General features: G+C 43.7%; 2 protein-coding genes across 3 annotated transcripts; one reads left to right on the top strand and one right to left on the bottom strand.

Annotated features, from left to right (window-relative positions):
* Nucleotides 1-511: 511 nt before the first annotated feature.
* atoh8 (atonal bHLH transcription factor 8) lies at nucleotides 512-16,632 on the top strand. Its single transcript, XM_006803664.3, has 4 exons — nucleotides 512-2,257; nucleotides 3,276-3,431; nucleotides 4,820-5,011; nucleotides 16,078-16,632. The coding sequence occupies exons 1-4, from the start codon at nucleotides 1,628-1,630 to the stop codon at nucleotides 16,102-16,104; spliced, it is 1,005 nt and encodes a 334-aa protein (XP_006803727.1). The 5' UTR covers nucleotides 512-1,627; the 3' UTR covers nucleotides 16,105-16,632.
* A 1,282-nt stretch (nucleotides 16,633-17,914) lies between these two features.
* On the bottom strand, nucleotides 17,915-22,208 carry tmem129 (transmembrane protein 129, E3 ubiquitin protein ligase). 2 transcript variants are annotated; one of them, XM_087845694.1, is made up of 7 exons: nucleotides 21,942-22,208; nucleotides 21,447-21,505; nucleotides 20,176-20,433; nucleotides 18,936-19,093; nucleotides 18,703-18,862; nucleotides 18,550-18,622; nucleotides 17,915-18,469 (listed from the first exon to the last, which is right to left on the bottom strand). In XM_087845694.1, exons 1-7 carry the CDS (start codon nucleotides 22,144-22,146, stop codon nucleotides 18,282-18,284), a joined length of 1,101 nt encoding a protein of 366 aa, XP_087701820.1. In that variant the 5' UTR covers nucleotides 22,147-22,208; the 3' UTR covers nucleotides 17,915-18,281. The 2 variants fall into 2 exon arrangements, with proteins under 2 accessions (XP_087701820.1, XP_087701824.1); XM_087845698.1 differs by having other exon boundaries at nucleotides 21,932-22,071.
* Between the last annotated feature and the right edge of the window lie 3,748 nt (nucleotides 22,209-25,956).

Below are 25,956 nucleotides of genomic sequence, written 5' to 3'. Positions count from 1 at the left end.
TTAAGCCATAAAAATACTTTTTATAGATGACATTTCCAAAAAGTTAACATATTTTTTTGTATTTGGTACCAATCAATGTAAAAAAAAATCTAATAATGTTATCATCATATACCCTTAATAAAGTAGAATATTGATCCATTTCTACTTTTAGGGTTGTCATGGTTTGCGGTATCCACGGTTTTTTCCCCCCTACCCCTCAATGCTGGCACCGAGCAAGTTACACAGGGGAAGATGTCTCATCTCAGTCACAGGTAACTGAAATACTGCAGATTTGTTTTTACTGTAAGTTTCGCAGCGTCGTGTGAGCGCACGCACCTCGTGAGTCTCATGCCAGCACATGGCACCGTTGATCCGTTTCGTCGCGGATGTCCTGCTACAACAGCGAAGTTGTGGTTAAAAAACAAAACGTCAACAAACCAATGTGCAAATCCTTCCTCGCGTGCGTGTATGCGCGAGTACGCGAGCGGAGGGGAGGGGGGGGGGCTCCAGCCAGTCAGACGCCAGCGACTGGAGCTGGAGGAGCGCGAGGTTGTATTCGCGTGCAGTGAAGCAGGAGGACACTGAGGACCAGAGCCGATGTGTGCGGTGACAACTGAGCGAGTCCAGGCGGTGAACTAGTTCAGTTTTTAACGCAAATCCCTGATCGACGCTTCTGCCTACAGCGCACCGAGTTTCAAACCTCAGCTCGCCGGAGCTTTCCTTAAGAAGGGCCCAGAAGTTCGCCGAGGATGGATCGATCCCGGGGGTATCACCGCAACTGCTGCTGACACTCCTTCAGGGAAGTTTGAGGTGTTTGGAAACTACCGTGTGACTCTGTGTACCATGCTGACACTTACGCAGAGTATGTAAAGTTATTCTTTAAATCCTGCAGCTCTGATGAGAGTCTGCTCCCCCGGCGGCTTTGCAAAGTGTAAATAAGTGTTTTTGTAGCGCAGGAGTAGCGAGTGTGACTGCGTATGGAAGTGCGATCCTGAAGAGCTGCTACTTTCTTCATGTGCTGTTCTCATTTTTATGTCCAGCAGTTGCACTCCAGCGTATCTGTGCTCAGTGTGTGTATCAGTGTGGGTTATTCACGGTGCTGCTATGCAGACTGACTGGAGCCACGCTCAGACAGTTCCACTGTAACCCCAATTCTGAGGCGAAGGCCTGGACTGCATTCACAGAAAGAAACCTTTACAGCAGAGGATAAGTGCTCTGCACTTCTCCATCCAGAGGAACAGCTTGTACTGAGCAGCAGATGTTACACAGCTTTGTGTACTAACGTGGATTATTCAGGAGACTGCTATGAAGACAGAGTGGAGCCACAGAAAACCTGCCTGTAAAACTGAAGTAGTGCACACGATTGTGCAGTTGTCCGTGCAATGAAATCACATGTGTTGCACAGTTATAAGCTAATGGTGTATTCCTGAATGAAACACTGGGACCAAAAGTCTTTTTTGTGCAGTAGTGAGACACATTCTTCCAGGAGGTGACGGCTCAGCTGATGCTCGCTCCTACAGTGAAAGAACTGAAATGATTTACTGGACAACTTTTAAGATTTTGTAGTTAATGTACATTTCCAAAATCACCGTTTTTTGTGTTCAAATCTGATTTTACGTTATCTGTTTGTTACCCTAACTGTTGCAAAATGAAGAATCCCCTTCCTCTGAGTAACATGTGGAACAGACCTGATAACAAAGACCCGCAGCAGGTCTCGGTGCCCAGCACTAACAAGAAGTTCAAGAGGAAGTCCCGCGAACCTAAACGGTTTTTCAATGGCCCCGAGCCCGACAGGATGAAAACCTACACAGTTGACGTGACCGATGCAGACTGGGTAGATGACGCCCATATGGAGTCGCGTAATATCCACAAGCTGGCTCCACTCAAGAGGCACCTGATGATGTCACAAGAGCCGATGGCCAGTCCCACAGGGATTCTGTCAGGATTAAACGAAGACATGGCTGCAGCTCAGAGTGGTGGTGCCATAGATATGAGAATTGGCAATAATGTGCCTGTCGTTGCTTCCAAAGTTTCCCAGCTGCCCACCTCCTCATTCTCTAACCCAGAGATCTCCCACTGGCCCACCTCCATCTCCCAGCCTCTGTCCAGCAGACTAAAACTGGGCCTTCAATCCATATTCCCTCCTTCAACATCAACCTGCAACTCAGCCAGTCACCAGGTGTTTTCCTTAGAGGCGCCTCCAGGCCAGTCTGCCCCCAGAGTGTCACAGTCCTCCGAGTGTCACGAACACATGGATCCACAGGTCTCTTCGCATAAGGTGAATATGTACTTTCACATATAATCGTGCATAAAAGAATGTACACTCTCTTTAAATTCAAAGGTTTTAATTGTCAGTAAATAATAAACAGTCCTCTGGTCTTAAGCTGGTGTAAAACGATTTAAATACAGCCACGGATAAACCAAACAGGGTTTTATTCATCTGACCACAAAATAAGCCAAAATGCAGAAACAATGTGTGAAGCACCAACTACAACCTTACCCAAGGACGTTTGGCATGTAGGCTGGTGTTGATCAGTAGATGACCTGCTCCACCTCCTGAGCTACAGCTGAATTGACATGCTGTGGTGGGACCTATGGAGAGCTGTGCATAATGTTTGCAACCCTCAATGAACTGAAGCAAATTACCTCATTAATGGTCCAATCAACTGAAACCTGTTCGGGGCGATCGTGGCTCAAGAGTTGGGAGTTCGCCTTGTAATCGGAAGGTTGCCGGTTTGAGCCCCGGCTCGGACAGTCTCGGTCGTTGTGTCCTTGGGCAAGACACTTCACCTACCGCCTACTGGTGTTGGCCAGAAGGGCCGATGGCGTGATATGGCAGCCTCGCTTCTGTCAGTCTGCCCCAGGGCAGCTGTGGCTACAACTGTAGCTGCCTCCACCAGTGTGTGAATGTGAGAGTGAATGGGTGGATGACTGGACATGTAAAGCGCTTTGGGGTCCCTAGGCGGGACTAGTAAAAGCGCTATACAAATACAGGCCATTTACCATTTACCATATGAAATGTGGCCAATCAAGTCATTGACTAACTTCTCCACATCGTGTTCTTAGTGTTAAATTGTCAGACTTATGATTTCACAAAAATTCTCACCTTTTATAGATTAAGAGGACTCCTGGAATAATTGAATATATATTTAATTGATTGATAAGTAATCAAATAAACGTCTGATAGTCCACAATCCAAAGGTTGCTGCCAGAGTAAGTAGGAAATGCATCCTAGAGGGGAAGCTCAGTGGTAGTGTGCTAACTCCAGGCCTAACCCCGTGGCCGTGTTTCACCAGGAGTCCCTGAGGAAGCGGATTGGGTTGAGTCCTGATGGATCTGGGCATCTTCCAGAAGTCAAAGCCATCCAGCAGACCAGGAGGCTGCTAGCAAACGCCAGGGAGAGGACCCGTGTCCATACCATCAGTGCTGCATTCGAGGCTCTGAGGAAACAGGTCAGACTCATACTTTATAATGTCCCTCTATGTACAAATATATGTTTTCTGATGGCTGGTTGACAGCCGGGTTCATCTTCTGAGAGACATCATCTCCCTAAAAAGAAGCATGAACAGAAGGTCCATGACCTCTGAAGGTGTCTCACGACTGAGAGGATGAAAACCTGGGTAGATGAGTGACTATCTGTCCATCCTCAAGTTTTCCTCAGCCTTTGTTTGCACTTTGCCAAAGAGAAAAAGGTTTGAAACTATTGAGAATGCACTTTACTTAATTTTTCAGAGAGAATTAACAGATAAATCATGCAAAAGATGTTAAGTAGTATCAGCTCTGTGATTTACAGCATTTATAAAACTGTACACCTAACCCTTACTTCCCTTTGATTATGATCTACATTTATCCACAAATCGTACACTACCAGTCAAAGGTTTGGACACAGCTCTCTCTAATAGCTTTTGTTTATTTGTTTACATTGTAGATTCTCACTGAAGGCATCAACACATGTGGAATTATGCATTAAATTATTATTATGCATTAAACCAAAAAGCTGTGAAATATCTGCAAACATGTTTTAGATTTCAGATTCTTCCTCATATCCAGCCTTGGCTTTGATTCACTCTCTGCGTTCTCTCCATGAGCTTCATGAGGTCGTTGGTTTCCAACAGCCTGATGTTGTTCCCAGAGATGCTGATCAGTTTCATCATAGCTCTTGATGGGCTGTTGTTTCTCTGATTGGTTCTTACCATAATATGAAGTCAAACAGGCTGTCAGCTGTGCTCCACCCTGATGGTCCCAACTGCACAGGTGAACCCTGACAGGCTCACCTGTGAGGTGAATCCATGTCAGGTGGCTGCTTCATGAAGCTCACTGAGAGAAGACTAAGCGCTGTGGACGAAGCGAAGCGCGGCTCAAATATAAGACATGTTTAGACTTAATTATGATTTTTTCCTTTAGTTACATGATTCCATATATCCTGCTTCATATATTTGTAAAGTAAAGCTTATCCGTGTATATCTCTGGATCTACTTCACAACACATTACAACATGTGATAGCAGCTGTTTCAGTGTAGCTGTGTAACGGCGTAAACACCTTAACTACACTACTTATCACTGTCCCTCTGGAGGCTCCACTCAGCATTGTGAGGTCATATATGGAGATTTATGAAGATAGTACTCACTTCCATTAATGGTGAAAAGGTTTGGAAGTGTGAAATCATGGTTTCCTTAAACTTCAAAGACTCTTTGGTACCACGTGATGAGCTAATACGTGATGTACTCACAATAGTAATAGAGTATAAGTCCATATGTTTCTCTTTGAATAAAGGAGAAGAGGCTAAAGGAGAATCGTTTCCTTCTCTTTCCCTTCCTCCAACCACGGACCGTGCTCTAGGTGCCGTGTTACTCGTACGGGCAGAAGCTCTCCAAGCTGGCGATACTACGTATAGCCTGCAATTACATCCTGTCTCTGGCTCAGCTGGCGGAGCTGGACTACAGTTCAGATCACAGCAGCGTGAGCTTCTCTCAGTGTGTTGAGCAGTGCACACGGACCCTGCAGGCCGAGGGGCGGAGCAAGAAGAGGAAGGTGAGGTGGAAGTCCTTTTGCATAAACATGCATTTACAGTTAACTTTCATCACACACGTTCTTGAATGATTGGGCCCCATCACATGTTAAAGATACTATAGTACCACATTATCCCAGAACAGCACGTTGCAGGCTTAACTTTGCTTCCTGTAGTTTCCAAAAGTTCGTGAACGTTTTGGAACAACTGTCATAAACTCACATTTTATTCACAGTACAACAGAAAGCACGTGAAACGTTTCAGTTTGAGAAAAGTGTTTGATGGCAGCGACGTTTCTCAGAGAACGTTTGGAGATGTTGTTGACGAGTGTTTGATTGCTGCTATGCGACAGCAGCAGGACGTACACTCACATGTTTTCTCTCAGCTTACTGTAGAGAAGCATTCAGACTAAAAATCAAACCTGTGTAGAGCAGTTTGCTGCTGTGCTGCTGAACAGCTTCACTGTGTTTGTTTGAGGCTACATGGGAGCACACGTTGGTCTAACCTGTATCTGCCTTTCAGCTTCGATGGTGCTTTCCCATCAAAGTGTCATAGATGAAGACTTTTAAACGCGGGCTGGCTGCAGAACAGTTTTAATGAACTTACCTGTTGCCAGTTAATCTGGTCAGCTGCTAAATGTTCCTCCAGCTGTTTCTTTGTGGCACCACTTACTTTGTTCCTCCCATTGCAGCTTTTGCACTGGTTCTTCTTCTTTCTGCTCTGCCTGAGCGCTCGAGTGACTTTGTATAATGTGCCTCATTCACCTGCTCGAGCTAGCACTTTTTCCTAAGTGCTTTCTATCTAACATTTACCCACATTTGTACTCTGATAGATGCATCACAGCCACTGGGGTTAGTATTCTGCTCCAGGATATTTGGCATGCACACTGGAACAGCAAGCTTCCAATTAGATGACAGTCTACCTCCTGAGCTCCTGCCACCCCTTCTTAAACATGCTGCTTCCATCAAAGTGAGCTCGTTTTTTAGGAAATAGTAAAATGTCTCAATTTAAACAGTTTATTTAACAGTTTTCTGTAAAATATGGGGTCATGAGATTTGCAAACCATCGCATTCTGTTTTTATATATGTTTGAGACAGCATCCCAACATTTAGAGAATCAGGTTGGTGGAACTGTAGCTGTCAGGCTGCTGTGGACAGAGCCACCAGTGTGGACGACACCCACTCTGCTGACTGGCTAATGACTTTCCTTATTGATAAATAGGGATGGGTATTGATAAGATTTTCACGATTCCAATTCCATTTTCGATTCTGTTTAACGATTCGATTCTTTATCGATTCTCTTATCGATTTTTTTTTTTTTTTTTAAAAGGAGAACACTAAGGTCAATTAGCTTAGATCTTTGTTTTATATCTTCTCTTTGAACAAGATAGAAATTTAGGAGTAACATGGCCTTACAAACCCAACAGTGAGATCTTAACAGATCCAACCTACGGCTCTTCAATGGGGTGTCACAGGGTCCCCAGGAAAAAAAAATTGTGAATGTAAAATAATAAAATAAATATTCTTCTGTAGCAATAACAAAGTATAACATAAATTATTCTGTAGCAATTACACAAGAATATCCAGTAATGTCCCTGCCTACAATTAAACACATTCACTTACTGAAAATCATCTGCTGTGGCAAACGGGTGCAAGCCTTTGACCACAAACTGAGTCACTGCTCGGTGACATTCGTCTATCCTGCCTGAAAGGAGACGCTACGGTAGACTGCAGCAAGAACTGCCAGCGTCTGAGCCAGACTCTGTCTGTCTCATCATGGTCACCTAAACGCACAGTAATGGCAGGTTTGTAATAAGGCAGATCGCGCTAACATAATCTGCACTGTTAGTTGATTATTTACCTGCCGCATTAACAGGAGAGGACGTGCAAACGTTACCGCTGCTGCTGGGTTGAGATTCACGAGTCCGGAGCGGAATTAAAAACACGACATTCATTTAAGGTCATCGCGTGTTTTGTGAGCAAATGCTTTTGCATATTCGTAGTGTTTCCTTCCTTAAATGAAATATCTACTTCGCAAGTATTGCAAGTTGTCCTGTTGTCATCCGTTCTCGTAAAGTATAATCAAACTTTTTAGCGTTTGAGCCGCCGTGTTTCCTGCCAGGTAAATGACGCTCCGCAACGTGGTGACGTCATTCGGGGCGACTGGAATCGATAAGGGAATCGTTTGTAAAAATGGCAAAAAATTCCAAGGAATTGAAACAGTGGGAACCGGTTCTCAACAAGAACCGGTTTTCGATACCCATCCCTATTGATAAAGCCAATAGTTAGCAGTATAACTAATCATTCATGTGTTATGCTGCTATAGGCTCAGGCTGCAGAGACGATTCTTTTCACCTGTTGTTACTCCTCAGGTGTTTTTACATCAGGGTCACTCAGTTCTGTCTCCCAGTTTGTGTTTTGCATTCTCCATGGGCTCCAATATTTTTTACATTTTTTTATTCAGTTCTTCTTTCTTTGTGTGTTTTATACTTAAATTGCGTTTGTTTGGTTTGTGGTGCTCCGTGAGCAGACACAGTGTAAGACGAAGGGATTTTAGGGGATTTAATCAAAGTACTGCATGAACTGTTTGAGGCTGCCAGACAGAACCAGCAGGCTACAGATGTTTGTTTCAATACAACTGTGACAGTCTAAAAGAATACACATGAGCTTTTTAAGTGATATTTTTAAGACATGACATGTATGATGCTGAGAAACTAAACGGTAAATGGTCTGTATTTGTATAGCGCTTTACACAACCATTCACACTCTGGTGATGGCAGCTACATTGTAGCCACAGCCACCCTGGGGCGCACTGACAGAGGCGAGGCTGCCGGACACTGGCGCCACCGGGCCCTCTGACCACCACCAGTAGGCAACGGGTGAAGTGTCTCGCCCAAGGACACAACGACCGAGACTGTCGGAGCCGGGGCTCGAACCGGCAACCTTCTGATTACAAGACGACCTGCCAACTCTTGAGCCATTATTATCAGGAAGTCCTAAAAACTCCCTGAAACTAAAAGGTCTTAAATAATCAGGCCCCATCTTATCTTCATGACCTTGTGGTACCATATCACCCTATCAGAGCACTTCGCTCTCGCTCTGCAGGCCTACTTGTTGTTCCTAGAGTATTTAAAAGTAGAATGGGAGGCAGAGCCTTCAGTTTTCAGGCCCCTCTTCTGTGGAACCAGCTTCCAGTTTGGATTCAGGAGACAGACACTATCTCTACTTTCAAGATTAGGCTTCAAACTTTCCTTTTTGCTAAAGCATATAGTTAGGGCTGGACCAGGCTGCCGGGGCTTCCCAGAATGGGAACACACTCAGCGGATTTTCAGATCATCCACTGAGTGTTTGCTCCTCACCGTGTGTATACACCACTCTTCATTTAATTATTGGTTATTATTAATCTCTGTCTCTCTTCCACAGCATGTCTTTATCCTGTCTTCCTTCTCTCACCCCAACCAATCACAGCAGATGGCCCCGCCCCTCCCTGAGCCTGGTTCTGCTGGAGGTTTCTTCCTGTTAAAAGGGAGTTTTTCCTTCCCACTGTCGCCAAAGTGCTGCTCATAGGGGGTCATCTGATTGTTGGGGTTTCCTTTGCATTAGTGTAGGGTCGACCTTACAGTGTGAAGCGCCTTGAGGCGACTGTTGATGTGATTTGGCGCTGTGTGTAAATACATTCGAATTGAATTTCTCAAATTGAAGATAAAAGTCTGAACTTCCATCACATCATTGTTTAATCCAGGTTTGACTGTGTTGGTGTACAGGGCACTTTAGTAGATGGTGTAAAATCTATATTGCTGTGTATTCCCCCCCTACTCCCAGCCGGTCGTGGCAGATGACTCCGCCTCCATCAGCCTGTTTCTTCCTGTTAAAAGGGAGGAAACTGCTGCTCATACGGGGTCATCTGAGTTTGGGCATTTTCTCTGTTTTCTGTTATTTATTATTGGGTCCAATATAAAGTGCCTCGAGGTAACTGTTGATGTGCTAAAGAAATAAAACCACATTGGAAAAATGTATAAAAAGTGAAGTAATCTTAGTCCTCATATAGTCGTGTGATTGGAGGAGAACAGTGGTTGACCTGTTCAGACATAATTAGCAAGAGAATAAAAAGTTTGAAACACAGAAATATTTTAGAAGTAACTTAAAGCTACTTTGGCTGCTTCCTTTTCACAAGCGTTTGATTTGTCAGTGTTTTCACAACCTTCCTGAAACAAATCCAGAGCGCTGCTGTGTATTTATACAGTCAGGCCATAAGTGTTTGGACTGGGTCATTCTGCTTCTGTAGACCAACACAACTAAGTTTAAATCAAACAATCAAAATGTGTAGAAAGTTCAGAATTTCACCTTTAATTTAAGACATTTAACAAAAGCATTGTCTGTTTTATATGTAGACATATTGAACCTTTGACCATATCTGATGAAGTATCAAACAAAAAGTAGGACAAAGATGGCGTCAAACTATTGAGCAACTGAAATCTGCCCAAATATCTGCTGTCAAACGTTCTCCTCAGTTCTCCAGAGCTCACAGTTAAAGGAAGAGCTGATGCTGAATCGTGCTCACGTTTTTAACCCTTTAAAATAAATGTGAACTTTGTGTTTTGTATGAAAGGTGTTGCACTTTTTATTTACATGTTGCGCAGCGTTACACATGTGAGCTGCAGGAGAAAGATTTTTGTTGAACCACAGAGTCGGTGGACTCTTACTGCTGCACTTCACACTAATCTAGTCACGTTGCTCTTTTAGATGTAAACGAGTTTAGAGCTTTTTCCCTGCTGGCTCGCTTTTTTGTGCTTTGTGTGTGTGTGTGTGTGTGTGTGTGTGTGTGTGTCTGTGTGTGTGTGTCTACATGTGCGTGTTCTGTAAACCCCAGACACCAGATGTTTAGAGTGAAGGGGAAGTAAAGCTGGCGCCATAAAGGGCAGAGGGCAGTGAGAAGGCACGCGAACTGAAACCACACACACACACACACACACACACACACACACACACACACACACACACTTGGCACATTCCCCAGCAGTCTCTCTAACACATTCCCGTGCTCTGCCTCTCCGGGCCATCTGCTCCAACATACTTTGAAACAAGGAGGGGAAAAAACACAGTCATCATCAGCTTGTCAGACAGCAGCAGCTGGTGGAAAGACAGGGTAGGGGGTAGTGGTGTGTGTGTGTGTGTGTGTGTGTGTGTGTGTGTGTGTGTGTGCTTTCTCAGAGCCTCTGAGTCTGTATACACGTTTAGCAGGAAAAAAACCTTTTTGTTTCTTTGGCTCTAAGCTCGCACATACTCAGGACAATGACCTCTGAACAAAAACAGGTTTAACTGCCGCTGTGCCATTTCATATCTTAAAAATATAAAATAAAAAGCTTTGTTTGTGCCTGCAGGTTAGTTCCTGCTATACTTTTGTTAAATCTCTCGAGTTAAAGCTGAAACTCTTCATGTAAATATGTCACGTCAGCAGTCATGTCAATACTAAATATAAATTAAAGTTACATTAATCACGCAGTGGCAGCATCAGTGTGGAGGGCACAGCAGCTGTTTTGCTTCCATCCTGTAACATTAACCAGCACAGCTAACACCAGGTTAGCGTCCGATATTATTCCGATATATCGGCTCTTATTTTCTTCTTTTAAATGCAGGAAATATAAACAGATTTCTCTAACGTTCGTCAGGGAAATGTTGTGGTGTTGGTGGAGGGTGACAGCCACAACGCGGTCGAAGAGTTTCAACATTCGTTGACCCTCTTGTCTGCTCTTTACTCATAAACTGTCAGAAGACTCGGGATGGGGACGTGGAGCTCTGCTCACAGGGGGACGCTGCTGACCTCTGCTGAGGATGGAGTCGGGCAGTGAACATTTTGAGCCTGGAGATGAGGGGCATGACTGTGACTGTGGGTGAGGTCACTGCTTGGTGGTGGGGCCCTGGAGTGGATAATTTACCTTAAGGCCCTGGATGTTGTGTGGCTGACTTGGATAGGAGGAACTATGCATCCTGGTCGCAGAGCACTGGACCAGCTCTTTATCCTCTCGAGGATATCGGATGAGGTTGTCCAACCAGTCTACATGTATTTTGTGGACCTAGGAGAAGGCATTTGACCACGTCTGTTGGGGGATCCAATGAGGAGTGCTTTGGAAGTATGGGGTGATTGGCCTGTTATTAAGGGCCATTCAACTGCTGAACAACTGCAATCCTGAGGTTGGTTTACAGGAAGGGCCTCATCACCTTTGCCCAAGCAAACTGTGGCTCGCTGTGACGAGGCTACAGTGGTATGACAACCGGGACAGACTGAGCGTCTCGGCCTCACTACCGAGCAGTAGCACCCAGTGGGGAAGCGTGGGGGGAAAGGGTCCGGGAGTCACACCAACCCCCCAACTAGGGCTGCCACAAACGATTATTTTGATAGTCGACTAGTCACCGATTATTTTTGCGATTAGTCGACTAATCAGATCATGCATCCATCTGCTCTTATATAACTATCATTAGCTTACAGCTTTAAGTGTTTAAGGTATGTGCTAACTAAAAATAAAGACAAGATGATAGTTTATTAAATTTTAATGAAATTTGTAGATTGTTTCGGTGAAGTTTAATAAACTCCTTGCTATCTAAAATATAACAGGACACCGGAGTAAATTCTCGAGCATCTCACACTTCTGATAATCAGCTGTCTGCTTGACATTTATTCAGCTGTGTAAAAACTATAACTTTAATCTCAGCCAAGCCGATTTACTCAGGAACAAATAAAATACTTATACCTGAGTAACGAAAGACGGTGGTGGGTTTGAAAACGATTAGCCGGGAGTCCGGTGTTCTCACGGCTCTAGTTAGCCTAGCCCCCGGCTAGCTATCTAGCTAGTGGGTAACAGACGTTTCCGAAAACGTCGGAGCGCTTTTGAAAATATGTGGTGTCTTGATAAACTGAGCAGATATTTGAGGTTTACACAGCTACATTCTCGCCTGAAAATATGTTAAACATTTATTTTGTGACCCAGAAAGAATAATAAGAGTAACATTAAAACTAACTAGCTGCCGCCATTGTTGGAAACTGAGCTGGGCTGCGCTGGGACAGAGCTAGTGATGGGTCGTTCGCGAACGAAATGGCTCTTAGAGCCGGGTCTTTGACGTGAACGACGCGAGCCGGCTCCTTATCGCGAGCCGTCACGTGGCTTTTTTTTTTTTTTCTTTCTCTAAGCTTCTCTCTCGCACTTTTTTTCTGCTTCACTCAGCACATGAGCCTTGTGCTTTACGCTGGACAGAGGGGGGAGGGGCGGTAGTTGCACTCAGTAGCACAGGAACAGAGCCAGAGCCAGAGGGAGAGAAAGAAAGTCAGGGACAACAACGTCACATTAGAAAGGTATAGTAATCATCCACAACTATTTTCAGTTGCAGATGATAAAGGATTCAGAAAGTTTATTCATGCAGGTCCATCTGACAGAGAATATGCATCTTCTTTTTGTTTTCATATTTTAATTTATATTTAATTGTGTTGTGGTTTGCAGTGTTTTGTGTTGTTTCACTTTAAATTTGTAAAAGGAAAAAGCTGAAAATTTAAATAGTTAAAAGTTGAAATGTGAATAGTTGATTTTTGTATTATATGATTTATTTATTACATTTTATGTGGAGTGAATAAATAAAAGTATATTTACGGTGGCCCCTAGAGACAAAGCTCATACAAACTTCAAATCACGTACGAACTCTGAAGCACGTACAAACTCCAAAACACATAAAAACTCAAAACACGTACAAAACACAACAGAAGTGCTTCAGGATGATAGGCGCAGTGTTGAGCTTTTGTTACCTAGTGGCTACACAAGCCAGCAAGTACCAACGACCGGATTTGCTGTGTGGTAGTAACAGGTAAATGAACATTGTTTTTAAATTATTTAAATATATATGAGTGCCTGTGTATAAATACACAAACAATACACACATGCTTTCAATTGTGTAATTTAAGTGATCTAGTAGCTCTGCTTTGGAAGTTCAGTTCATGCTAGAAATGTGTTTTGGAGTTTGTACGTGTTTTGTCTCTAGGGGCCACCGCATATATTTATATATAAACATATATAAATAAAACCACTTTTTTTTTACATCAGTAATTCCTTATGTGTATAATTTTATATTATTGTTAATAATAAATTAATTAAAGCAACAAAACAACCTGAAGAGCCGGTTCGGATCCGAAAGAGCCGGCTCTTTTTAGTGAACCGAACCGAAAGAGCCGGTTCTCTAAAAAGAGCCGGAAATCCCATCACTAGACAGAGCTACTTCTTCTTCTTCGGGGTTTAACGGCAGCTGGCATCCTTGTACATGCAGTGCTGCCATCTTCTGTTTCAGTCCGTTATTACACTCTTAAATCCTACTACTTATTCCTGCGTCTTTTGTGATCTTACAAAGCTTCAAACGAGGCGTCGACTATTAAATCAGTGGTCGACGATTTTGATAGTCGACGTAATCGTGACTAGTCGACTAATCGTGGCAGCCCTACCCCCAACCAAGGCTAAAGAAAAAGATCTCCTGAAAGTGCTGGGCCCAGTGGCAGCCCTCCAATGGTAGGCCAGTTTGCAGGTCACTCATCATACAGGACAGACCTAATAAACTGGAAACCATCAAGCAACCGCTTCCAATGGTGAAGCCTCTGTACCTGCACCTGCTGTATCTGTATCCATATATGAAAAACAGAGAGCACAAAACATTACACATTCACTGAAGAGGCCACTTTGTGCTACTGTGGGTGATACTGGTTATATACTGGTTGTATACTGGTTATATACTGGTTATACACACTACCATTAACCTTCTCAGGTGTGTTTAATTTGGCTGCATCACTTTGTTTCTGTTGCTGTGAGAATGTTTATAACAGCTTCATAAAATCACTATTAATAATTCTAATTACAAGGTTGTTATTTACTTTCTAACAAATAGTTTTGAGGAGACAGAAGTAAAACTAACAATATTTTCTCATTATATCAGCATTCATAAATATAGATAAGGGCATTTCTGGTATTTAATAATGCTCTCAAGTGTCAGCTTAGCAGTAAACGCACTGATGCAAAGATGAAGAAAGGACCATGAGACAATCAGCACCTTCAGCTGTCGAGCTAAGTTTTGCTGCTTAAACATTATTCTTGCCGTTACCAGTAAAAGCTATGAGCAACAACGACACGGCGCTCACCTCGGTGACATTCCTGTGACCAGTAGGTGGCGATATGTAGAATACCCAGGAACCAACAGTGAAGGTTTCATGTAGATCACATGATGTTTGTTACCTAATGCTGATTTCCTGTTGTTACTTGGTGGCACTATGAGGGCGGATAATATTTACCAGACTCTCAGTAAGCATCAGATTTTATAGTGGTTGCTATATGCATGAGGTTTTTTGTTATAGCTGCATATCAGCCAACACAGTGGACGCCAGTCCTTCATCTCTGCCACTGGGTGGTACTATTAATGTGACATAATACTGGCATGTGGATGTGCACTGTGCAGTCTGTCTCACATTTGACATGCTTGATGAAAGTGTAAACATGACGACATCAGAGATGTGAGGGCATGAAGCCTGTAACAGAGATAGATGCATCAAAACATGTCAAAGTGGCTAATTCAAATATTAACGAAACATCCAGGACTCCTGCAAGTTTCCATGTTTAATCATGTTTACAAAAATATAACCAGGGACCTTTAATGGCAGCCTGGTCACCGAGTCAGACTTTGGAGGTCTGCAAGTGGGTTCAAGTAATTCTTAGGGAAAAAAACAAGTTAAAAACCAGCAGTAAAGAAATGAAACCATCGGAGAGCATTAAAACCAGGAGGCATTTATGACAGCAGGCAAGGAATATACATTATATAAGAGGTCACAGAGTAACAATGAGGCGGTGAAGTTGTCATTTCTAAATTGGATGCAAGGATAATTTGTTACATCTCGAGCATCACCAGGCTGTAAATAAATGAGCATATTCCTGGTAAATTCCTGTATAACAGGAAAACAGTATTTTGTATTCATATCACCACTGTTAAGTGTTTACGTGTTTGGAAAACCTCAAAACAAATTACTGAATCGTCACGGCTGTCTTTGGGCTGAATCCCACTTACACAAATCAAGGTGGGATTTCCTCGAGGTCCCAACATCCCTCATCCACGTTCAAACAGTGCAGCAAATAAGTGAGGTACGAGTACAAGTTGGTATGTTGGTCGGCTGTAGCTCAGGTGGTAGAGCAGGTCAGCTACTGACTGGAAGGTTATGGGTTTGATCCAAGCTCCCGTCCATCCATCTTCTTCTGCTTATCCGGAGCCGGGTCGTGGGGGCAGCAGCCCAAGCAGAGAAGCCCAGACCTCCCTCTCCCCAGCCACCTCCTCCAGCTTATCCGGGGGAACACCACGGCATTCCCAGGCCAGCCGAGAGATATGGGCCCTGGGGCCTCCTCCTGGTGGGACATGCCCAGGAGGCGTCCTTGTCAGAGCCCTGGACCACCTCAGCTGGTTTGGGCTCCCACTAATCTGCATGCCAAATATGCTTGGGGAAGATACTACCCCCCAGTTACTCTCTGATGCATCCATCGTGAATGTTAGCTAAACAGCACTGAAAGAAGAAAGTGCTGGTGTGAATGTGGCGTGTTGTATAGAGCGCGTTGAGTCCTCCAGGAGAGTAGAGAAGTACCATCAGTCCAGTTACCATGTAAATACTAATACATTTAAATTATTCTGTGACAGTTTAGTTAAACAATGATTCTCTGCAACTTTTCACTCTGAGTATCAGAAGAAGGTCATTTTGTTGCTACATGAAAAATAATAACACTGCCCAGCTGATGGCAGATGGCCCCGCCCCTCGCTGAGCCTGGCTCTGCCGGAGGTTTCTTCCATAGGGGGGTCGTATGATTGAGTTTTCCTCTGCATGTATTATTGTAGGGTCGACCTTACAGTACAGAGGTGACTGTTGTATAAATAATATCGGATTGAAGATTATCTTCTCGTCTTCATTCACAATCACTTTTTGTCATTGGTTTCAATCTAAATGAATGCTTTCCTCATCACATGCTTCCTCATGCAGCACGCACAATAAACGCATTTCTTTATTAACTGAAATGATTTTGTTTTGGCAGGTTGGAAGAATGCCCGAGGATGTTTGATGTTTTGAGACTGCTGCTACCAGAATCACCTCTTCTCACTGCATGATCACACAGCAGCCTCAGGCCACACGCTACTGTTGCACTGTGTAGAATGAAAAAAGCATGAAACAGTAGCATTGACTGTAAAGACAAAGAGGCTCATGTCAGATTCAATTTAGATTTCCTGAGAAATAGCTGATAATGTTTCCTGGTGGACAGAAGGATTAATAATAGATAGTAGTGTTTACAAATATGTGAACAATGATCATTCTAACTTTGCTTAATTTACCCGACATGGCAGTTACCTAAATATTTAACCAATAATATGACAATGTTTACATAAATCTAGGTTTTTTTTGCTACTCTCTGTTCTGTATATCAATTTAAGCAACATTACTAAACATCTTGATTTCTTATATGAATTCAACATTAAATGTGAACGATGCTAAAACTAAGGTACAAATCCTAAGGTGAGAGAAAGTATGAATGAACGGCCATGCAGATTTGGAATTAAAATAAATACCTTCAATAAATAAATGATATATTCCAACCCCACTGAAGTGTTCTTACATTCATTTTCTGTCGCAGCTCCTCCTCTTTGGTTTTTATCTGTAGTGGCAGCCGGTGCTATCCTAAAGAACCACTTCAGTTTATATGGTTGTGAATAAGAGTGATGCAGCACTTAAGAAGAGAAAGGTTTAAGAACAAATTCAAGAATACACCAGCTGTGAACGTCTTCTGTGTCCCACACAAACCTTATAAAACACGACACTGACATCTGAGTCAATCGTTTAGTTTTCATGGACTCTGTCAGGAACAGCTGTGCAACAGAAATAGTTCTGAATAAAAAAATCAGATAAATGAAGACGCCTTCTTCTGTAAATAATATCTTTGTCCATGTGCAAATGTGGATGGTAGCGCGTGAATCCCCCCCTCGGCTCTCCATGGTGGAGTATGATGAGGTTTCTGCCCAAGCACGAGGGTCCCTGTTGATGTGGGGGGGCACTGATGAATGGGCTCAAATTGTGGTCATAAATATTTTGTACTTGTAAACAAGATGTGTGTGGACTTAGCCAAAAAATACGTGTGAAACTCTGCACTCAAGTTTCAAGTTTCAAGTACCAATTTTGACCCAGTTTTTCTTTCTTTCATCTGATTGGCCGATGTCATGTCAATCACAAATTTAACTATCCAATCAGAGAACAGGTGGGTTTGGCTATTGGAGGGGTGCTTTATGGAGTCCACACACAAATCTTTTTTACACATGAATCCTAATTTACAAGTACAAAATATTTATGGCCACAATCTGAGCTCATGCTGATGGGATCAAAGTATCCTTCTATATATCTACGAATGACTTAAAATTAGAGTAAGAACTCATTATGAAAGTGTCACAGATGAAGAGGATCCACAGACGTCTGTACCACTTCCCCTGCTAGGAAACGATGCTAAAGTGAAACAGCAGGACAAACGCACAGAAAACATTTATTAATGTGTCGTTTATCTGTTGTATTACTTTTCTCACATTTGAAAAACAAAGTCAGGTGATCACGGTGAGGGTTTCACTGCATACAAACTGAGCGATCATGAACACACAACTGAACTAAACTTGTGTTATATGCAGTGTAACTTTAGCTCAGTGTCGGGCCTCAGATATGCAAATACTTCATGAAAGCCTGGCACCGACTGGATGTGTGACCCGTTTCCAGGCATCGTTTAATCCACTGCAGGCAGCAGCTTTTATGTCTGCGAGGTTTCCTTCCATATCACTACATTTATTATTTACACCGTTTTCAGTCTTTGGTATTCATACAAACATTTAAAATATAAACCAAGTTGAGTTAAACTTTATTAAACTGTAGATTCATACATTCGCTCCACATCACAGTAATCAGAATTTTGCCCTCACGTGATAAATGTCACAAATGTTCCATCTAAAACTTATTTCATATTTGTTGCTACGCTGCATAAGAAAAGATGCAGAAAGGGCCCTTCATGAGAAGATTTAGTGCTGTAACAACACACAAATATGAAATAAATGATACTTCATAGGATTGTTTTTATTTAGTTTCCATAAAAGCAGAAATCGAACATGACCACATCCAGTCCAGGTGCCGCTCTGGTTGGAGGATGTTGAGCAGAAACCCTTGGTCAACATTCAAAACATTAAAAGTCAGTGTGGGGGGGACGTGCGCCCGTCATCGGACTGCGCACACATCCAGAATACAGAACTTGGCTCTACAAGTAGGGCAGGGAACCCTGCTGGACAACCACGTCTCCGGTGTCTGCTCGTCTAGACGGCTGGCGAACCATCGACCCAGACACAACAGACACCACATGGGTCTGCAGTGACACTGCTGGCAGTCTGAATCGTCATCGTCGGTCTCTGTAGCAGACAGGAATCACACAGGCGTAGTTACACGAGCACATACGAACCCACCCAAAAAACGATCAGCGTAGTTTTACCTGCTTCGCGGCAAAGCGTGACCAGTTTGGCGTTTGCTGGAACCTGCATGCAGCCGATACAGGGCTCTAACTCCTGTGTACGCACACAGCACATGCGTCTGACTCATCTCATCTCAGCACTGGACACAATTTGATGAATGCAGCAGTGTGTACCTGTCCGTGGGGGAGGGCGTACGGCTGATTGAGGTCCACCTGAGCCTTGAACGTTTCCAAAAAGAGTTCACTGAGCGTTTGATGGATCACCACGTTAGGAGAGTTTCTGATGGGAGCCCGGAGCTTCTCCCGGAGCTCTGCGTACTCCGTAGAGTTGAGCCTGGAACGAGTGGGAAAGACGATTTGATTTCTCTTTGACACGAGACGTGCCGTTTTGTCGAGACAACACATACTTGATATTGAATGGTTTGACAGCAGGGTTAATGCTGTCAACTCTCAGGGTCAGGATCTCTGTAGGCGAGGCTGAATCCGGACTCAGGTGCTGTGTGGACTCTGTCACTGTGACGTGGCAATCGCTCTGCAGGGCCATGTAAATGTGATACGTGGTCACCTAGAAGCAGACAAAGAGGGTCAGACGTGCCTGAGCAGACAAAGTCTAGCTGCAGCTGCAGCTCATGCGCACAAGTCAGCAGTTGGATTCTTGTTGAAATGCAGCGAAGTTACCAAGTCCCTGCTCTATAAGTAACTAACATTAAAAAAACTAAACATATTAAAATGGAGAAAACCAGTGAAGATGCTCTAAAAATATTTATGTACCAAAATTATTACATGAAAAGCTCAGAATGGATTTGTATAGTTGGTCAGTTAATCATCACAATGATTAGACACACAGGGAAGCCCACGGCGTCTCTGTGTCCGTGTAGCTCAGGTCTGCGTTTGTTTGTTCGCCGTGCACAGAATCACTTTTCCATGGTCAGACCGAAAGTGTGACAGCGTTACTGCGACAACGGTACTATGGCAACGTTAGTATGACAGCGTTACTGCAACAGCGTTACTATGACAACGTTAGTATGACAGCGTTATTGCGACAGCGTTACTATGACAACGTTACTATGACAGCGTTACTATGACAACGTTACTGCAACAACGTTACTGCGACAGCGTTACTGCGACAGCGTTACTGCAACAACGTGCAACCAATCTGCAATTTTCCGGTCTCTGAAATGTTGCCTTGGAGACGAAGAGGGCAGGGAAACAATGGCAATAATAAATATCATCAGTTTTCAACTGAACGGGGTCAAGGTTCCTTCTAGTCCGTCTGTGATAACGGTTCCTAACTGTGACGGATATCAAATCAGCTGTGAGCCCTTTAACCACAGACTTTATAAAAGCAGAAACAAACAGACGCTTTGTTTCATTTATGATCAACAGTCTATCAGAAACAGTCATTTACACGTTTCTCTGACGATGGCGAGAAGAGGCTGAAAATAAAAAGATGTTTATGATGTAAGGGTCATTTTTCTGATAAGACTTTCTGTGGACTGTTGTCCTGACAACTGAGACTCGTAGGAAAGCACAGGATCAGGATTTCTCGGAGTTTCTCTGCAGTGCGTGAAACTAGAGTTGTGCAGTTATGCCTTGCTATGAGGGCATCGCCAAAGAAAAGCTATACGCATATTTATCAACACTCACCTTTAACACCCAGGTGTCAGTGACGATGACTCTAGCTCCCGGTGCTCCTGTGGCAAACTTATCTATGTGTCTGAACTCAGTGTTGATGCTGACTGCCACAGAGCCCCAGCTGGAGAAAGGGGGCTGCACATGGGCCTGCAGCACCTTACTGATTGGATGATTGTGCCAGCGACGCCGGGACCAGTAGAAGACAATTATCCAGCTGACCAACTGGAGGCAGAGAGACAGAAGGAGAAACGCTCTCCAGTTGTCACTAACCTGGAGAAACAACAACACAAGAGATCACTGCTTCAGATTCATGATCAAGAGAGTTTGAACCACTAAACCTAAACAAAAGACAACAAAATGATTCCAACACTTTTGCTTATTGGCTCCTGTGTTCTGGTTATTCCTACAGAATACATTATGGAAAACTGACTTCTTTTTTCAATTCATCAAATGTGCTATTCTGCAAACAAAGCCATTTCCTGCATGAATTCAAACTTTTCTACCCCACAGAGTCATGAAACCCTCGTGGAAACATGATGCCTCATAAGGTTTTCTTCAAATACAGCTACAGCAGCTGGACCCAGAGACGGGGAAGCTGCACCAGGAACGAGTCGGCTAAAAGGCTGTAGGCAGAAGCAGTCCTTTAACAGTGTGCACGTGTGGGTCCTGCATGTCACAGCCCATCACAGCTTACTCTGATCAACAAGGCAAAAATCAAACACACAATCAGTGGAAAATGCACCGTTTGTCACACAGTTACATCACTTTCACCCAAGCGGTGTAGCAGAGTGTGGGCACGTGTTGCAGTAAAAGAGATGGACGATGATGACAACAGAACAGCTTGAGCCGTTTCTTCTGTTTGGAAGAGTTTTGGTTTAAATAAATAACAGAGAGATGCTGCGCTGCCATCTGCTGGTCAGCCTGCGTCTCTGTCAGACTTTCACCAGCATCATTACCCGTGAGGCAACATGGATAAAGAAGAATGAACTGCGAATGCTAACGATCCATTCTCTGACTTTACTTAAAAACAGTGGTGAACATTACATCTAACCTGACAGGATAAAAGTTAATGACCGACTCCAAAGTGTCGTGTGTTTTTACTTAACTGATGCATTTTGTTTTTTTGATAATGTTTTATATAAGCCAGTGTAAACTCAAAGTACGGCTCGCTCTCCAAATGCACCGCCCTGTTCTCCAGGATCTACATCAACATTAATGTGTTTCCTTAAGTACACAGCAGAGGGTGTGGCCCCGTGCAGGCTGCAGTCAACCAGCCAACCCACCTGGTAAATGTTAACCAGGTTTTTTTCTGGAGCAGCGACACACATTCCCATGTAGTAACCTGCAGAGAGAAGACACAATATAGCATCAGACAAACACGAACCCTGCTCCATGTTCATCAGGCACACAAACATCACCGTGGCTGCTGCTGTGGTGCACAGGGCCCCCCCACGGAGCAACAAACCAAGACCAGGTCAGACCATGACTGTCCTCTGCTCGGGCTCTCGTGTATAAAATCGTGTCTACTGCCAAGCACTGATTTAAAAGCTCAAAATCAAAGTGTTATCGCTCCCACGGGTGTGTCCTCCATCATTACTGACCTGTGCGTGGATTTAAAGTACAAATTATTCACTTATTTAAACTGTTCTAACCTTTTTTAATGCCTCTTATTTTTCTTACCCATGGTTCCAAAATGTTACCATGGTGACACCGGTTCTAACACCCACTGTGCGTGACGTGGATTGCGGGGAACAGAGTGTTCTTCTACCTGTGTTTACCTAGAGGCAGCGCGGAGTGGACCACAACGGTGATGCTGGTCCTTCTGACGTGGTACTGGATGAAGCCCACGTCCTCGCTGCCCAGCCACGACGAGAACAGGTTCTGGACGGTGAGACCGGCCGAGCGGAACTCATTGGGCGTGAACACGAAACAGACGGAGAGGACGATGTAAGCCAAAGTAAACGACAGCTCCGGGCTCTCCATACTACTGCCGAGGTCCGAGTATATTTACCTCACTTCCTCATACGTTTTCTTCTTCGTCGTCTTTTCTTTTCTTCCACGCTTTATCAAAATGCCGTTCTCAAACCCCGAGTTGAGCCATTAGCGCCCCCTACCGGCTGTAAGAAGACGAACCGAAAGTCTGGTCCGCCTTTCACACGTATGCACTTCAGTGACTTTGCAGCGATAACAGCTTCAGCTCATCTGTAAAAGGAAAATCTTCTAGAAGTGCGTTTGTGAGGCCAGACAGTTGGCTCACAGTCTCAGGTCTAATTCTGGGGTTAGAGTCAGAGCAGGCTGGGAGAGAGCTCTCCACACCAAACTTGCTGGGTTAGAGTTACTCTTGACTCGTACCAGGGTGGCTGGTCCGTCCCCTCTGGTCCTCTCACCTTTGGCCGTGGTAAAAGTTTATTTATATATCGCACATTTCACTGACAGATGTCACAAAGTGCTTCACAAGAGAGATAACAAAAAACAATATACAATATTTCGGTCCTCCTCCTCCTGGGATAGGCGCACAGATGTCTCCTAGATGTGTGGCCTCAGGTATTTGGTACTCTTGGGGGCTGCCACGTATCATGTAATATCTGTAACAACCAGTGTTGGGTAAGTTACTTTAAATTATTAACTTAGTTACATTACTAGTTACTTCTATCAAAAGTAACTCAGTTACTTCAAGTTACTCGTTACTTTCAAAGTAACTAGTTACTAGGGAAAGTAACTTTGGTTATACTCAGACTTCTCTTGTTAATGTGTTGCTTCTGTAACTGGATACCCAGCACTGCCAGTCTTCCAGCTTGCTTATTTGCCACAGTGCACTGTGCCACCTACCAATAGAAAGGAAAAAATGATGTGCACATTTCCACGAGAGAAATCCCACGCCTGGACCGCCGTTGACCGCCGCCATGATTCTAGCCTACGTCACAGCGTCATGTGCGCTTTTTACATCCAACACAAAAACTGCAGTCGTGGTGCTTTGATTGTACTCAGAACTCTGAAATTCTGCCTTCTGAATAGGAAGATGTTTTAACACCAGACTGCAGATGAGCTGCATACAGGGCTGGACTGGGACAAAAAACCAGCCCGGGCTTTTTGACTAGAGACCGGCCGCCATTATAGGAAAATCATAAAGAATGAAAACAAACGCTGTTGTGACAGTGATGTTCACTGTTCTGATGGTATATATGCATCAATCTATCAATCGTTTGTTGTAAGATTCAGATAATTATTTTTTTAAAGTGAGACATTTTAAATGAGAATAAGAAAGTAAAGTATTTCTTTGTGCCCCCCTCTCCCTGCTAATGCCCTACCTGCCCCCCTGGCAACACTTTGCTAGACCCGCCCCTGCACAGCTACCAGCTGTCAGCTACTTAGAAAAGGATCCTGGTGTTATTTGTCTCTCAGAAACAGTTCATAACTTCAACTCATTTATGTCACCTAAAAGGTAAACCTGTTTCTCCATCAGCTGTTCAGCTCTGATGATTCAGTAAGGACATCTCCTGGTTTCATGTTTCCCTCTCACCACATATCCAAACAACATCATGACCAGCAGCTTTACAGCTGTGGCTCCAGCAAACATCAGCTGATACTAGAAATCAATATTAAATAAATTCTAACAGCTGTTGTTTAACGCGACATCGCTGGTTTCCTGTTTCTGGTGCAAAGTGGGCGATTTACAGCAACTCTAATAACTAACCTTATGAACAAAATAAAGTTCAACACCAGTAACATCATAGCACCCACCCAGCTCCATCATGCTAGCTAGTACACAGTACGAGTTATTTTAACTGACTGTAAAAAGTCAGCATAATGAAAATAAACTCCACCTAAACTTGGTTTATATCTGACACTGATAGACTGCAGGCCATAACTTCTTACCTGAAGTTCAGTTCACCTGACACTCGGACCAGCGGCTGCCTCGGGTCTCTCCTCCTCCTGCCTCCTCTTTCCCTCATCCACCTGCTGGCCTCTGCTAATGTTACTGAATCTGTGGAAGCTCTGTAGAGCCTATCTAAATCCCAGTAACGCGTTTCTGATTTTGGCATAATAACTAGTTACCGTGCTGGTCACCACAATAATAAGGTAGTTATTAACGTAGTTAACTAGTCCCTACACTGTTAATAACACAGATAGAAATAAATAAGCAGAAAAGATTCAAACGAACAAGATGAGCCTCCTGAGATTCTGTACAGCTGTTCTTTGTCAAAGGAAATGTTCATGAGTTTATTTCACTACAACTAAGGAGGCAAGACCGACTCCTGAAATTCAACCCCCATCATAATCCCCCTCCACCAAACTTTACACCTGGCACAGTGCAATCAGAGAAGTAATGCTCTGTTGGCAATCACCAAACCCAAAGTCCAGAGGACAGGCCTCCACTGCTCTACATGGCAGCATGCTTTACATCACTTTGCATTGTGGTTGGTCATGTAGGGCTTGTATGCACACAATTTGCAGTTGAGAAAAGGTGATAATAATCAGTATATGTTATTGCAATACCGCATATCACAACATTTCTGAAGTTGCAAATATGTCGTTTAGTGAGTGAAGTATGGTGAGAATGTCGTATCCTGGGGTCTGTGTTGATTTACACCTGCAGTGAGTTATGACAGAGATGGGAACGTACGAATGAGTGAAGAACACGTGTTGAGAAGGATGGAGGACATTCAGTGAATCAGGAAATACAGAGGATTGGTAAAGAGGAGGGCAGCTGTGAAGAAGATGAGTTGGTACAGATGTTGGTACCTGTGTATGGACCAAACTGTTTGACACAAGCTTAGAGAGCGAGAGGATGCCCGAGGAACGGATTTGTACGTATTTATTTCCAGGAACAAGGGTGATGTGCAGAGCTCAGGTAGGATAGAGTTGTTGTTGGAGCTGGGTTAAGAAGAGAGGCGACTCTCATTCTTTCTCGGCATGAAGCCCGACTGCTGGTTGCTGTGGTGATGGACACAGATGAAGTCAGCGTCCATAGACCGTGATGTTCGAAGACAATACTGAGATCTGTAGTGAGGCAGGAGGTAGATGAGAGAATGGAAAGTTGGCGTTCAGTGAAAACAAGACAGAATGTGTGTAAATGTGAGGCAGGTATAACTGAAGTCATACAGAGCTTACGAGACGCAGCGAGACCTGCGATGATGCATGGCTTTGAGATGATGGCACTAATAACAACCAGGATGGAGAAGATTAGAAATGTGTTCCCTGTCATTGAGTTGTCTGAACTGTTGTTGTTCTCGGTCCGGACTTCATTTGTGCAAACAACAACAGGAGGGGTTAGTAAAGAAATGATTTGTGCTTCTCATCCATCAAGAGTACAGGGGAACAGAAGTAAAAGAAAATCACTTTTATAACACAGTGTAACATTTGCTTCTGTCTTCAGGTCCTTTGTTTGTTGTTCTGCAGTTCAAACTTTTGGGAGTTTGAACTATTGAAATAAAGTCATAAAGCACAGAAATGAATTCAACTGAATGAGATAAGAAGCATCAAATGGTTTTCATGGTGCACTTAGTCCAGTTCCAGTCTGATAAACTAACAACAGCAACGAAAAGAAGCACGAGCACATGAACGCCAACATCACCTCAAATTTCTACAGGTGTGCAGTCGAGAGCTTGCTGACGAGCTGCATCACAGTTTGGTACGAAGCTGCTCTGCCAGCAGCCGTAAATCACTACAGAGGGTGAAGGCAGCAGAGCACATCACTGGCACGAGGCTTCCTGCCATTCAGACATTTATCTCCAGCGATGCCTCCGTAAAGCTCACAGCATCATCAAGGACCACAGCAGCACATCAGCTGTT

This window comes from Neolamprologus brichardi, chromosome 2 (assembly GCF_056152115.1).
Source record: "Neolamprologus brichardi isolate AB-2024 chromosome 2, ASM5615211v1, whole genome shotgun sequence".
Lineage (NCBI taxonomy): Eukaryota > Metazoa > Chordata > Actinopteri > Cichliformes > Cichlidae > Neolamprologus > Neolamprologus brichardi.
Note: the sequence above shows the minus strand (reverse complement) of the source record. Positions and strands in the feature narration are given on the sequence as shown.